Source organism: Bos javanicus, chromosome 15, assembly GCF_032452875.1.
Source record: "Bos javanicus breed banteng chromosome 15, ARS-OSU_banteng_1.0, whole genome shotgun sequence".
NCBI classification, from domain to species: Eukaryota; Metazoa; Chordata; class Mammalia; order Artiodactyla; family Bovidae; genus Bos; species Bos javanicus.
Window position 1 is genome coordinate 48401170 of NC_083882.1, and position 15819 is coordinate 48416988.

The 15819-nt window shown below is 39.6% G+C and overlaps 2 protein-coding genes across 2 annotated transcripts; one reads left to right on the forward strand and one right to left on the reverse strand.

The window, feature by feature from the left end:
* Positions 1-1244: 1244 nt before the first annotated feature.
* LOC133261275 (olfactory receptor 52D1-like) lies at positions 1245-2241 on the reverse strand. The gene has a single exon (XM_061439778.1). The coding sequence runs from the start codon at positions 2214-2216 to the stop codon at positions 1260-1262; it is 957 nt and encodes a 318-aa protein (XP_061295762.1). The 5' UTR covers positions 2217-2241; the 3' UTR covers positions 1245-1259.
* A 10229-nt stretch (positions 2242-12470) lies between these two features.
* Positions 12471-13440, forward strand: LOC133261276 (olfactory receptor 51I2-like). Its single transcript, XM_061439780.1, has one exon. The coding sequence runs from the start codon at positions 12499-12501 to the stop codon at positions 13438-13440; it is 942 nt and encodes a 313-aa protein (XP_061295764.1). The 5' UTR covers positions 12471-12498.
* The last annotated feature ends 2379 nt before the right edge of the window (positions 13441-15819 follow it).

The window sequence follows — 15819 nt, forward strand, 5'->3', positions numbered from 1 at the left end:
CCTGAAGCTTTTTATAAAGGTAAAAATAATTTTAAGGATAAATATTATCATCATTTTATTTGATCTCTTTTGATTTTCTATGAGCCTTGGGAAAACAGACTCAGTGTCTTTTTTTAAAAAAAATTATCTATAATTGATATACAATGTTGTGTTAGTTTCATGTGTACAGCAAAGTGAATCTGTTATACATATGCATACACAATACATATATCCACTCTTTTTAAGATTCTTTTCCCATATAGAGCATTGCAGAGTATTGAACAGAGTTCCCTGTGGTACATAGCAGGTCCTTATTAGTTATCTATTTTATATGTAATAGTGTCTTGTCATTTTTTATATTAATCATCCTAACAAGTATGAGTGATATCTCATTGTGTTTCTAACTTTTATTTCCGTAGTAATTAAGTAACACTGAACTCTTTTTGTATGCCTGTTGGACATCTGAATCTCTTCTTTGGAAAAATGCCCATTCAGAACCTCTGTCCACTTTTAATATGTTTGTTTGTTTTTCTGCTGTTAAGTTGTATGAGTTATTTACATATTTTCAATATTAACCCCTTATTGGATATATGATTTTCAGATATGTTCTCATTTTGTAGGCTATCTTTTTGTTTTGTTTGCTGTGCAGAAGCTTTTTAGAGAAGCTTTTAATCATTTATTTATTTATTGAGCATTTTCAGGTATTGTTCTACATGTTGTACATACATTCAGTAATTTATTTAATCCTCACCATAATTCAAGAGTTAGATATAATTAATCATTGTCCCAATTTTACAATTCACCAAAATAGACATAGAAATGTTTAGTAACATGCTCAAAGTAGAAAACCAACAATAAAGGAGAAAGCATTCAAACTCAGGCCCTCTGATTTCAGATCTTGTGCTCTTAACCATTGTCCAAAGTTTCGGAGTTCAGATTCAAGTTCACTCCAGATGTTTCATCTTTGATTTTCTTTTTTTGTCACTTAACATTCCAATAGAAAAACCCACCATGAGATTCAGTGTCCACTCCAGAACAGAACTGACTAGCATTTTGAAAAGCTACTGTCCCTTCTGAGATTATACAGAAACTACCGTATTACCTTGAGGAGCATATTCAGTGTAATCCTTAACATGTCCCATTTATCAGATCATTCTTCATAAAGTGCTTCCTCCCATATCACCATTTCTATCACATCATAGGCTTTATCTATGTAAATGTAGCTGGATAATTATCCTTCTTATTTACCTTTCATTCTCATCTCCAACTGCTGCAAGAACTCATACTGAGACCTTCCACAAGTGAGGCAGTCTTGGAAGTCGACTCCGAATCTCCTTGGTCCTAGCCCCATAGATGATTGGGTTGAGCACAGGATGCACCAGCACATAGAGATTAGCCAGAAAGATGTGCACGTGCCTGGGGACTCGGCGTTGGCCAAAACGGTGGGTGAGGAAGGAGAAGAAGGCAGGGATGTAGAAGACCAGGATGACTCCAAGGTGGGAGCCACAGGTACTCAGAGCCTTGTGCCTGGCATCTTGAGATGGAAGACGAAAGACAGCGTGGAGAATAAAGCCATAGGAAACGGCAATGAGGATGGAATCCAGACCCACAGCCAGAAGGGCCACAGTTAGCCCATAGACTATATTGACAGTGATGTTGGTACAGGCCAGTCGAGCAATGCCCATGTGCTCACAGTATGTGTGTGTCATGACATGGTGCTGACAGTAGGGCAGTCGTCTCAACAGGAAGATGAAGGGGGAGACAAGAGCTATACTCCTGAATACACCCACAAGGCTGATTCTGCCTATGACAGCATGGTTGAGGATGGTTGTGTATCTCAGTGGGTTGCAGATAGCCACGTATCGATCAAAGGCCATGGCAAGAAGAACCGAGGACTCTAAAGCATAAATAGAATGGACACAAAACATCTGGGCCAGGCACCCATCAAAGGAAATCTCACCTGCTTGGAACCACAAAATAGCCAACGTTTTGGGCACAGTGGTGGAGCTGAGAGCCAGGTCAGTGAGTGAGAGGAGGCAAAGGAAGAGGTACATGGGCACATGAAGGGCACTGTCTGTCACTATGACCAGGATGAGGGTGGCATTCCCAGCCAGTGCTACTATATACATGGCACAAAAGGGGATGGCAATCCAGACATGAGCCCACTCCAGCCCTGGGATGCCCGTCAGGAAGAGAGTGGCTGGGAGACGATCATTGCTGATGTTGGATGCTGGCATTCTGCTTGTCAAATAAAGGGCTCTGTCCAAGGGGTGAGGGTACACCTGTCCTGCAGCATGAGAGATCTGGTTCATTCACATAAAATGATTTTTTCTGTGAAGTCATCTTTTTTAAGCTAAGAAAAATATTTATTGTTATAACTTGCTTAAGAATCTTAAAAGTTTCTATAACATAAATCAATTTTTCATCTGCTAATTCCTATACTCATCAATCATGCTTTGAGTTCTATATACCAAGAACCATGATAAGAACTTAAGCATTTGCTCTGTCTAACCCCTCTAGACTTATCTCCTACCACATTCTGCTCATCTTTCAGTTGTTTTTTTGTCCTGATACATCTAGGAATATTTATTCTCTCTCTCTCTTTTTTAAAGTTTACAATATCAGTATTTCCTTTACCCAAGGAGACTTTTTCTTTTTCTTTCTCTCTAATTTTTAAACTCTGGGCAAGTCTCTTTGCCTTCCAAAAGCTTTCCCTCTCTAACTTAGTCCTTAGTTGTCTATTTCTCTTCATTCATCACTTTCCAAAATCCTATTGAGCTGAGACTGCATCCTTATGCAATTGCAACCTCCAGACAACATGACTGTGTCTGTACCTAGAAAGTCTGATCAATATTCACCAAAAGACTTAATCCTAGTAACTTCTTAGCAACATAGTATTGACTTCTTATCTTAATGCTACAATATTTTGCTTACTTTGTGTTTGTAAGGTAACTGCCCAAATACACACCAAATGACTTATTTTTATGTCTCACCCGAAGTGCCTATAAAGAGATTAGGCAGCCTGAATATATGCAAATACTCAATAACTGAATATCTACATTATTTTGAGTACATATGTGAGTTCAGAGGAAGAAAGCAAGAGGTGTAGTCGACGTGCTATCTAGGGAGACAGCACTTCAAACTACGCAAAGTCACCCTGAAGTCTTAGAGTCCCACCAGTTAATGGTTGCACATAACAGCAGATAAGAATGCCAAGTGCTGATAGAAGCAGATTGAGGGAAGGAGTAGAGTGTCCTAAAATTCACCCACGGTAGACATCCTGGATGAGTGAATACATGACTATTGTAGAGTGGTAGTATTATTTACATCCTCCCTCAGTAACATTGTACACCTGAAAGCATCCTTTGTAAAAGGCCTGGAATCCTGAGCTTTAGTTCTGAGTTTGTCACAAGAGTGTTACTTAACCTTGAGAAAATCCCTTCCCTTCTCTGGGAAGTCTCAGTTTATAAAAGCAACAATTCTGGAATCCTCATCTTAGCTTTTCTGCATATTCACTATTTAGCATTAAAAAGTACCACAACATTTTTGAGACTCAATTTTTGTATTTATAAATTAGAAATGGAAACACCTGGCTTACTTTTTTAATGGGTGATAAAGAGTAAAGCATATAGTCCTTTTTAAAAATTTATTTATTTTTAATTGAAGGGTAATGCATATAGTTTTATTAAGTTTGTACACCAAAAACAATGTGTTCCCCATTTTTTACAAGCTCTTGGTCCCATAGCCACATATAGGAGTGAAACAGAATATAGTAATTGTATCTCTGTCTTAGAAAAATGAAATCCAAGTTCAGAGAAATGAACTGATGTAATTCAGATCATAACATATCTTACTTTAGAACTGAAATTAAGTCTTAGGTCTCCTGATTCAAAGTATGGTGTTTTCCCCTCACTTAACTGTCCATTTATATGGCCAATATTTTACTTTCTATCTTTTTGTTTCAAGGCACTCCAGTGTCATTATCTGCATTGCTATGATACCGTTATTCATTATCTGGACTCCAAAGAGTCACATAAATGTGAAAAGCTCCTCTTATCTGCTTTGAGATTTTCACAGATGGCTCCAGCCACTAAAGGAAAGAAGCTTGGGTACCACACAAGGGAGCTAGAGTCTCTTCTCTTTCTCTCTTTACCCAGTCTAGTCTTGCCCACAGAGGAAGATTTCAAATGGTCATTTTAAGGCATCTACTACTCTGTGATCATCTATAGATAGGAGGACCAGAAAGATTAGGTATAATCAAGATTGCTTTCCAGGGAAAGTCACAGAAAAGAGACATTGTGCCAGAGCACCACTCTGGGTGGAATGAGGGAATTGTCTCCAACTTTTCCCACTCAGCCTTGTTTCTGGGTCAGTATGATGGCTATGTGTTTGAGGTCTCCTTCTAAGATATAAACTTCAATCACCGAACTTGGAGTTCTTTCTCAAAACATAGTATTTTCAATTAAAAAACATACCTGTGTGATTAGCATGCATTCACAAGTGAAGCGCACTGAGGTTGAACTCTGTAATGCATGTCACAAATGAGTGTGAGGTTCTGTGGGAGGGTGTGTGGAGGTTTGTGCAGGTATTATGTTCCAGAATATAATTTTTTTTTGAGATGTGAAAGTTGTGATTTCATGCATGTGTGCAAGTATAATTTAGAGGATGGTGGGATCTGAGTATGACATCTGAGGTCTGATCTCTTCTCAGTTTTAAGTCTTATCTGTCCTCAGTGAGTGTGTTCATCTTAGCTTGGGGGTTCCAGCCTCCTCATGTCAACAGGCTTGGTAAGTGCAGTTATTTATTAACTCTCTGTGACTCTCAGGTATGAAAACCCAAGGGGATTGCTCTAGGGATTTGGAAGAAGCAAGGATAATTGGATACCCATATGCAAAAGACTGAAATTGGGCTCCTCTCTCAAACTTAATTCAAAATGAATCAAACATCTAAATGTAAGATGAATCTACATCTTTAGAAAAAACCTTAAGTATAAGTCATTGTGTGCCTGTGTTACATGGTGATTTTATGACACACCAAAAGCACAAGGGACCAAAGGGGGAAAAATAGATAATTTGGACTTTATAAAAAATATATTTTTAGTATTTAGTCAGTGTCAAGAAAGTGAAAAAGACAAACCACAGAATGGGAGAGAAGTTTTACAAATCATATACCTGATAAGTACCATGGCTGATTCATGTCAATGGATGGCAAAAACCACTACAGTGTAAGAGGGTTCCCTTTTCTCCACACCCTCTCCAGCATTTCTTGCTTGTAGACTTTTGGATCGCAGCCATTTTGACTGGCGTGAAATGGTACCTCATAGTGGTTTTGATTTGCATTTCTCTGATAATGAGTGATGTTGAGCATCTTTTCATGTGTTTGTTAGCCATCTGTATTTCTTCTTTGGGGAAATGTCTGTTTAGTTCTTTGGCCCACTTTTTGATTGGGTCGTTTATATTTCTGGAATTGAGCTGCATGAATTGCTTGTATATTTTTGAGATTAATTCTTTGTCAGTTGCTTCATTTGCTATTATTTTCTCCCATTCTGAAGGCTGTCTTTTCACCTTGCTTATAGTTTCCTTTGTTGTGCTGAAGCTTTTAAGTTTAATTAGGTCCCATTTGTTTATTTTTGCTTTTATTTACAATATCCTGGGAGGTGGGTCATAGAGGATCCTACTGTGGTTTGTGTTGGAGTGTTTTGCCTATGTCTTCCTCTAGGAGTTTTATAGTTTCTGGTCTTACGTTTAGATCTTTAATCCATTTTGAGTTTATTTTTGTGTAAGGTGTTAGAAAGTGTTCTAGTTTCCTTCTTTTACAAGTGGTTGACCAGTTTTCCCAGCACCACTTGTTAAAGAGATTGTCTTTTCTCCATTGTATATTCTTGCCTCCTTTGTCAAAGATAAGGTGTTCACAAGTGCATGGATTTATCTCTGGGCTTTCTATTTTGTTCCATTGATCTATATTTCTGTCTTTGTGCCAGTACCATAGTGTCTTGATGACTGTGGCTTTGTAGTAGAGACTGAAGTCAGGCAGGTTGATTCTTCCAGTTCCATTCTTCTTTCTCAAGATTGCTTTGGCTATTCGAGATTTTTAGTATTTCCATATAAATTGCGAAATTATTTGTTCTAGTTCTCTGAAAAATACCGTTGGTAGCTTGATAGGGATTGCATTAAAAATATAGATTGCTTTGGATAGTATACTCATTTTCACTATATTGATTCTTCTGATCCATGAACATGGTATATTTCTCCATCTATTTGTGTCCTCTTTCATTTCTTTCACCAGTGTTTTATAGTTTTCTACATATAGGTCTTTTGTTTCTTTAGGTAGATATATTCCTAAGTATTTTATTCTTTTCATTGCAATGGTGACTGGAATTGTTTCCTTAATTTCCCTTTCTGTTTACACATTGTTAGTGTATAGGAATGCAAGGGATTTCTGTGTGTTGATTTTATATCCTGCCACTTTACTATATTCATTGATTAGCTCTAGTAATTTTCTGGTGGAGTCTTTAGGGTTTTCTATGTGAGGATCATGTCATCTGCAGACAGTGAGAGTTTTACCTCTTCTTTTCCAATCTGGAAGTAGAACTGCCATATGACCCAGCAATCCCACTGCTGGCCATACACATCGAGGAAACCAGAATTGAAAGACACACATGTACCCCAATGTTCATCGCAGCACTGTTTATAATAGCCAGGACATGGAAGCAACCTAGATGTCCGTCAGCAGATGAATGGATAAGAAAGCTATGGTACATATACACAATGGAGTATTACTCAGCCATTAAAAAGAATAAATTTGAATCAGTTCTAATGAGGTGGATGAAACTGGAGCCTATTATACCGAGTGAAGTAAGGTAGAAAGAAAAACACCAATACAGTATACTAATGCATATATATGGAATTTAGAAAGATGGTAACGATAACCTGTATGCAAGATAGCAAAAGAGACACAGATAGTATAGAACAGTGTTTTGGACTCTGTGGGAGGGGGCGAGGGTGGGATGATATGGGAGAATAGCATTGAAACATGTAAATTATCATATGTGAAATGAATCGCCAGTCCAGGTTCGATGCATGATACAGGGTGCTCGGGGCTGGTGCACTGGGATGACCCAGAGGGATGGAATGGGGAGGGAGGTGGTGGGGGGAGGGTTCAGGATGGGGAACACATGTACACCCATGGAGGATTCATTTCAATGTATGGCAAAACCAATACAATATTGTAAAGTAAAATAAAAAATAAATAAATAAAACTGGAAAAAAAACACACTACAATATTGTAATTAGCCTCCAATTAAAATAAATTGATTAATAAAAAAAGAATTTAATATCCAAAATATATGAAGAGCTCTTATAACTCAACAACAAAAAGACAAATCAATTAAAAATAGGCAAATGATTTGAACATACATTTCTGCAAAGTGAGATAGACAAATAGTGAATAAGCACAAAAGAGATGTTCAGCTTCATTAGTCACTGCTGCTGCTGCTGCTGCTAAGTCGCTTCAGTCGTGTCCGACTCTGCGACCCCATAGAGGGCAGCCCATCAGGGTCCTCTGTCCCTGGGATTCTCAAGGCAAGAACACTGGAGTGGGTTGCCATTTCCTTCTCCAATGCATAAAAGTGGAAAGTGAAAGGGAAGTCGCTCAGTGTGTCCGACTCTTAGCGACCCCAGAGACTGCAGCCCACTAGGCTCCTCCGTCCATGGGAGTTTCCAGGCAAGATACTGGAGTGGGTTGCCAGTGCTTTCTCCATCATTAGGGAAATGCAAATCAAAACCACTATGAGATATCACTCCATGCATTAAAAAGGTTATAAATGAAAATAAAATAAAAAACAAAATCAGAAAATAACAAATGCTAGAAACAAATGGAGAAAATGGATTCTTCATACTTTGCAGGTGGGAATGTAAATTTTGGTGAAACCACTTTGGACAACAGTTAGGCTTTTTTTCAAACAGATATACATTTCAAACAGTTACTAGTGACTCAGAACTTTTATTGCTAGGTATTAATAAATACTCTAAAGAGCTAAAAACTTATTTTCACGTAAAATTTGTTTACAAATATTTAAAGAAGAATTATTTCTAATAAATAAATAATTTGCATTTAAATAAAATTTTCAGAATAGACAGGCCTACAAAAACTGAAAGTAAATTAGTTATTGTCAGGGTCTGGGATAAATGAGAATGAGGAGTGACTGCTAATGGTAATGGGATTTCATTTTAGAGTGATTAAAAATGTTCTGCAAACTTTGCAAATATGCTAAAAAACAGTGAATTTACAACTTTTATGGTATATAAATTATATATTAATAACAAAATTTTAAAAAATCATAGAATTGTGTAATCATTGAAACTGGAAAGTTCAACTGCCTAGGATCCATTTACATATGTGATACTACAGACAAGGCAAGCCCTGGATCTGGGTGGAGGGTACAGAGGAAGGGGCCAGGTTTGTATCCCAGATCTTAGCTGGTAGACTTGTGGGAAAGCCAGAAATTTGTGATCATGAGAATGAGAAAGATTGATTTAGCTTCTTTTATTCTTTTCCTTTTTAGTTTCCTCTATTTTTGAGGGATGTTTCAGAGAGAAGCACAAGCAGAAAGACAATCAATTAAGTAGGAAAAAAAGGATAAAAAGGAAAGAAGGTAGAGATGGTAATGATTAACAGGTAGATGAAACATGTTCCAGGGTCTTTACTGGATAAAAATTCTTATTAGGTTTTCTGAAAATGTTAAGTGATTAAATGAGTGATCTATGTTTGAATGCAGTTCTGCTTTTGCTCAGCCACTTCAGTCATGTCTGACTTTTTGTGACACCATGTAGTTCCTCAGGCTCCTCAGTCTGTGAGATTCTCCAGGCAAGAATACTGGAGTGGGTTGACATTTCCTTCTCCAGCAGTTCAAGTGGTATTATAACTTTGAACCTAATTTGACCACCTGGGCAATTAATTTCTCTCACCAGTAAAATGGGAAGATAACATTTCTCTCCAAATTTGGTTGTTAAGATTGAAAGTGACAGTGCTTAAGAACTTCTTGATGGAGTCCAAGGAAAATTATAAACACAGAGTATTATTGAGGATTACTGTGTTTCTATCACTTACAATTCTAACCAACTCTACATTTTGGCTTCTGAAAATTCCTTAAGAAGAGAAGGGGGACTTGGCATGGAGAAAAGAAACCCTAGAGCTGAAGGTCAGGAGGAATTAGTTATATTCTTGGCACCCATACTCTTCATCTTTCAGAGCCCTTGGAACCCATCCTGGAGAAGATCTAAGGGGTCATGAGGACCTGGTGTGGGGGCAGCTAAGCCCTGCTCAGCTGGGAGGAGAGAAGGTGTTACTGAAGGTAAACTTAAGTCCACTTGCCTACAGGCAGTAAAGCCAGTCCACTGATACCTACTGACGCTGGCTGGTGGTAAAGGAAGGTTCAGCATTTATTGTTGGAGGAAGGTGCCAGGCAGGAGTCTGGGGCAGCTAGTGCTCAAAACCCAGAACTCCCCAATGGGTTTCAGCAAAGCATTTTTAAAGGCAAGGTGAGGGAGGGGGATTGCAGGGTCTGTGATCAGCTTGTGTACAATTCTCTGATTGGTTGATGGTGAGGTATAAGACGGTGTCACAGGGTTAACATTATCAGTCTTTGGGCTCCAACCAGACTGGGGGTTACATGCTCATGGTCATCCAGTAGTTAACTTCCATTTGGTGGGGGGTTTAGCATCTGTTTAACCACTCAGGAAATGTGCATCAGATACAACTGTGTATTTCAGGGAGGAACTAAAGATTCTGTAACTGCCATACTTCTGATTGAATTGTTACCAGTTCTGGCCCAACTGCTACTTTTGTCACTGCATGCTCATATCAATTATTATTATTAATTCTTGAGCCAAATTTTTTGTAACTCAGGGGAGTCCTGGGACACTGCAGCTTTTGTACAAAAAAGAAGCAGGCAAAGGACATGGGGGAGGAGTCTGCCCTAGGAAGGCCCCACAGGGTCCTGCTCAGTTACAGTTGTGTTGCCTTGGCCTTTGCAGACAGGTCTGAAACAACCTTGGGAATAGATTGCAAGAGGTGTCTACTGGGCTCCCACTGTGAGGAGCCTATTCCCAAATGGGTTTAGCTGGGGACATTATGGCTTTACTATAGCTCTTTCATGGCTCAGAGCCTGAGAGGCAGTTCCTGTAAAATGTGATGTGCGTAGCATCTTCTACAGCCTTGCCCTTGCTTGGAGAAAACATAGCCCAATCCTCTTGGAGCACCAGAGTCCAGCTGGGGCATTTTCCTATCCCTGTTCTTCTGTCTTCTTTTTTATTTTCTTTTTCTTCTCCCTCTCTAGCTTTAATTTTCCAACCACTGTCTACCTAAAATCCCTTCTCTGGTCTTACACTTCCTTTCTCTCACCCAAGCTGTCCCTTTTCTGTGTTACTTCTCCTGTATTTACCTTCTGTTCTCTGCCTCTTCCTCATTCTCTGTGTTTCTTCTTGCCCTTCAATCCTTCTCCTTCTATCACTTCCCTCTCCATCTTCTGCCCCCACTTTCTATTTGGCATGAACGTTGAGAAAAAAATATTAAGGAACAGAGAAGAGCACTTGCTGAACTCAAGCAACATCTCTAATTAGGACAGGAAAGAGGTACTAAAACTGGCCCTATTCTGGAGCAGGAAGTTTTTAGTTAAGGAAATTCTAGACTTCCTTATAGTAGAACATGTGACATGATAAAGTGGAACTCAAGAGTGGGGTGCTCAAGAAGTGGGTGACCCACGCATGTCCTTAAGATTGTCTCCTCTAAAATCTTCAGTGACAGTTTCTCTATGTGTACTAGAGAGGTCATTACATTATACAGGTTTCCAAGGGCTTATCTGGCTCATCTTCCCTAATTCTTCAAACCCAATGCTGCTACTCAGCATCCCCATTCTTCAGCAGTAATTCCCTGAAAACTTTGTTCCAGACACTTATCACACTGATAGAGAATTTCTCTCTGATTTCTAATCTGATTTTTCATTGATGTGATACTAAGCTTCTGGAAGAAAAAAAGCAAAATTTCCCCCAGGGGTCACTTAAAATAGTAATCAGTGGTGGGTAATTACACTGAAGTGTTAGAAATTATCCATGAGAGACAAAGGGGAACTAACAAGTTCTAAAACAGATAGGCAGAGTCACTTATCACAGTGTATTAAAGGGTTTTGGACATGTCACAGAAATATTATAAAATATTCCTAAATATAGTTTCTTTCCCAGATAGTTGAAACTCCCCTGTGCGAGAGACCAAAGGAAAAAATGCAAGATGCATTGATTACCCTTTTAGCACCCCTTCTCACAACCTTATTTGGTCCGGCGTCAAGGAAACATTTCTCATAATCTACTCTGGTTGAAATTTGAAAGTCTGTGAGATGAAAAAATATGATCTATTGTGGAAATTAAAGAATGCTGTTTTTAACCACTCATAGGAAAAATAAGTTAATGGATAGGATGTTTTTAATGTTATAATTTTTTCTCTCCTAATTTTTCTTAAACTTTTACAATTTACTTTTGCTTGTCTCTACCATAATTTATTATGTGATAATATGTGACTTAAAAATGCATATTTAAGTTTAATGTAAATATATTCCATGAATCTTGTCAAAGGAAGCATACTATATAATTTATTTTCCATCTAAAAATGATTTTAAATGATAATAATAGCAGTACTTCTATAATTCTTACTATGGATAGGACATGTTCCAAGTTCAAGTTTTTTTTTTTTCTCTCTCCTTTTATCTTATATAGCATATACACATATGCATAGGGCAACTCTACTTTATCTTTATCTAAAAAATAAAGAAACTGAAGAAGAGAGTTTAAGAAATCTACCTAATGCCACAGTGCTATTAAGTGAAAGCATTAGAAATCAAACCCAGTGTGTTCTGATTCTATATGCTGTACTAATAAAGCTATGATGCCTTTTGAGACATGCTGACTTCCCAGGCTTCCTTCATGTATACTTCCAGTGTGAAATGTGGGACTCTGGATCACAAAGTCACCTCAGGATGGGAACTGAATTACTAAGTTACAGCTCTAGCCATGTAACTGCTTCCCAAGAAAACCTGGAGTAATTCCTTTTCCTTCCTTGCACCCTTGGTTCCCAGTCTGTCAGGCTGGATATTAAGTGTTTACATCTCTTGGGAGGTACCTAAGATCATGACTGTGAAATCTGGGGACATTTGAAGGGGAGCTGTGATAATGATCATAAGGAAGTCAACTAGAAGACTACCAGTAAGACTTAAAGAGCTGGTCAACCACCTTGAGTACTTATTGACTCTTTTCTGAAAGATGTCTAAGAAAGAACTCTTTTTCTCAGCTACTAGCATTTCATGACCTCCTGGTCAACCTCCCAGTGTATTTTAAGAATAAAATCTATGAATAATCATGATTTATGAACCTAAGTGTTTCTTTTCCTCCCTGGGAACAATATAGTCTTAGACATATGATGTAATTTCTCCAAAAAGTCATACTGGCTGATGACAGTTGTCCCCAGCCTCTCATGGGCAACTTCAAGATCAATGTCTCTGATGCTCCCTTCTTTATCTTGACGGGCTTCCCAGGAACGGAGGCCATGGAGCCCTGGCTATCTTTTCCTCTCCTTCTGCTCTATGCCATCGCCATTGTGGGAAACATCCTGATCCTCCTCATTGTTAAGGAGGAGCCGAGTCTGCACCAGCCCATGTACTACTTCTTGTCCCTACTGTCTGTCAACGACTTGGGAGTATCCTTTTCCACACTGCCGACTGTGCTGGCTGCCCTCTGCTTCCAGGCCCGGGTGATTGCCTTTAATGTCTGCTTAGCCCAGATGTTTTTCATCCACCTCTTCTCTTGGACAGAGTCTGGCATCCTCTTGGCCATGAGCTTCGATCGCTACGTCGCCATCTGCAACCCACTGCACTATGCCACTGTGCTCACCAATGCCTGCATTGTGGCCATGGGCCTGTGTACTGTCCTACGGAGCTTTGCTCTCATCCTGGTCTTCCCACTGCTGCTGCACAGACTACCTTTCTGCCATCCCCGGAACATCCTTTCCCATGCCTACTGCCTTCACGTGGATATGATTAAGCTGGCATGCACTGATGTCTCCCTCAATAGCCACTACGGACTGTCCATTGTGCTTTTCACCTTTGGCCTGGACTCTGCCCTCATTCTTCTCTCCTATGTACTTATCTTTCGCTCAGTGCTAGCCATTGCCTCCCCAGGGGAGCGCCTCAAGACACTCAACACATGTGTGTCCCATGTCCTAGCTGTGCTCATCTTCTACGTGCCTATGGTGAGTGTGTCCATCGTACATCGCTTTGGTGCTGGCCTGCCCCATGCTGTTCACACCCTCATGTCTCTTATCTACCTCTTTGTGCCTCCCATGCTCAATCCCATCATCTACTCCATTAAGACAAAGGAGATACAGCTTTTAAAGATGCTCTTCAGGGTCAGGTCCTGACTGGTTTATCTAGAAGCCCTGAAGGATTTGGTGTTGGGGGGCAAAATCATTTGGATACCCAAAGAGGAGAGGGTCACTCTGGAGGATGCTGGTTCTGCACTTTACATGTTATGATCAAACTTGTAGTATATTGGGCCAGTTCTTGCCTGGACCATCTTGGGTTTTATCCAGAAATCAACTATATCAATGTTCTCTAGAGACATAAAAATGGTCTCTTTTTAAGAATAAACTAGAGAATGACAAACACCACTACAAGGTAGGGGATTTTTTCCTTGGAACTCATTTCAGGACACTTGGTGATATGGCTGGGATTTCTGGTTATGGGCCTGCACAATTCTGAAAAAGACAGAGGCACAGTTGGAATAATTATGGGCTGTTTATCATTTCATTACCAGTATGCAAGTTAAGCTTGGGTGATTGATTTTCAATGTTGTCAGAAACCAGAGACCTTGTTATGGTGCTGTTTGAAAAGTTTTAGAGTACGACAGTTGTGATGGTTAATTTTATTTAATTTGACTGGGCCTCTGCCGGGGTCCAGCCCCGGCTGATCCAGGGTATTTGAAGGAGAGATGGCATCGGCAACCTATTTATTTAAATATTCATCAAAAATATAAAGAGTAATAGAATGAGGATAGCTCAGTGAGGAAATTCAGTGGAGAAAAGAGGCTGAATAATTCAGCCAGAAGATGAGAGAAAGAATGACATGGGGAGACCAAGTTTCGGTGAACAAGGCCCGCACTTTATTTTCCAAAGTAGTTTTTATACCTTAAGTTATGCATAGAGGATAATGGGGGAAGGGGTAGAGTCATGCAGTAAGCCAGGCTTTCTTCCTGCAAACTTATCATATGCAAAAGTTTAGGTGATTTGCATCATCTTCTGGCCCGGAGGCCTGTTAACATTTTAAGACCCTTTCTTCAGAAAACTTATTTTTCTCTAAAGGTAATTATTCTAAAGTCAGGCGCCAGCCTCCAAAAAAGCATTGGATAAAGTTGCATTCCTATAGGGCAAAGGTGAGGTGGGCTCAATCAAGAAAAGAATTAACTCAAGGGTCCAAGGTTACAAACATTAAAGCTACTACTTACACCAATTATATTAATCAATACACTGCCAGGGACACAGCAGGTAAGGGATATGGAGACTTAGCAGCAAACATTGGCCCAAAAAGTGAAAAACCCTTCACCAATACAATTTCTAATCAATCTTTTAACTGCTCAAAGGACTCTGTATTTAGACAGTTTAGAACATCTCATGCCTCTCCCAGTTGGGAGGTTCTGAGCAGTCACATGTGGCCAGAAAAACCTATTCAGGCAGGCTAGAGGACTTCCAAAGGAGTTTGTAGGTTGAAACACTATCACACCCAGGAACTTTATTAACTGGAGCTATAAGTCAACTCTTTTTTCAGAGAGAGGTAGTGGGGGACAGCCCCCTCCGTAAAGTCAGAGGTGTAGGTGAAAGCACAAAGCAGAAAGTAGGCAGACTCTGGTTTTGGGGGTAGATGCTCGAGAATTTCCAGGGGGACTCCTGAGGCTCGATCCCGCCTTTGCGTAAGCCGAGCCTCCTTCCTCATGACCTTTGCCACGGGCGGAGTTCCTCACGCTGGCTCCCGGCAGTGATAGAATTCCAGTTGAGCTATTCCAGATCCTGAAAAATGATGCTGTGGAAAGTGCTGCATTCAATATGCAATATGCCGGGAGATGGCTCCCGGCAGGTCTCAAGGCTAGGTATTTGGTTGAACATTATTTATGGGTGTTTTAGTGAGGGCATTTCTAGGTGGGTTTATTATTTGAATTGGTAAACTGAGTAAAGCATACTGCCCTCCCCAGTATGGGTGGGCCTTATGCAAACTGCTGAATTCCTGAATAGAATAAAAAGCAGAGTATATAAGAAAGGAATCTCTGTCTGAATGTTTTTGAATTGGGACATTAGTCTTCTCCTGCCTTCAGTCTCAGATTTGTACTTACACCATTGGCTCTCGGATTCTCAAACTTTCAAATTTGGACAGGAACTATACCATTGACTTTCCTGGGTCTGGACTTCTTGGTCTCTGTAATTGTGACAGCCAATTCATTATAATAAATTTAAGATATCTAGTTACACACATATTCTATTGGTTCTGTTTATCTGGAGCACCCTAATACAATGTTACAATATTTAAGCAGTCAAAACTAGATTTTAGGATTCCTGGGAATGTTCTTTTCACATGGGAGACCCTGAAATATGTAGGCACTTGACCCTGCCAAAGTCCATTGAACTTAATGACCCTTTGTTTATATCTCTCCTGAAACTTTCTCCTACTCTTTAATATCTATCTGCTTCCCTTCAAGAAATCTGAGCTCCCTAAAGGAGCAACTGTGTCAAAAACTTTGTCCATCCACACTG

Bases quoted from the DNA above. Each gene is read 5' to 3' on its own strand.
- LOC133261275 (XM_061439778.1), bottom strand. From the start codon at position 2,216: ATGCCAGCATCCAACATCAGCAATGATCGTCTCCCAGCCACTCTCTTC.
- LOC133261276 (XM_061439780.1), top strand. From the start codon at position 12,499: ATGGGCAACTTCAAGATCAATGTCTCTGATGCTCCCTTCTTTATCTTG.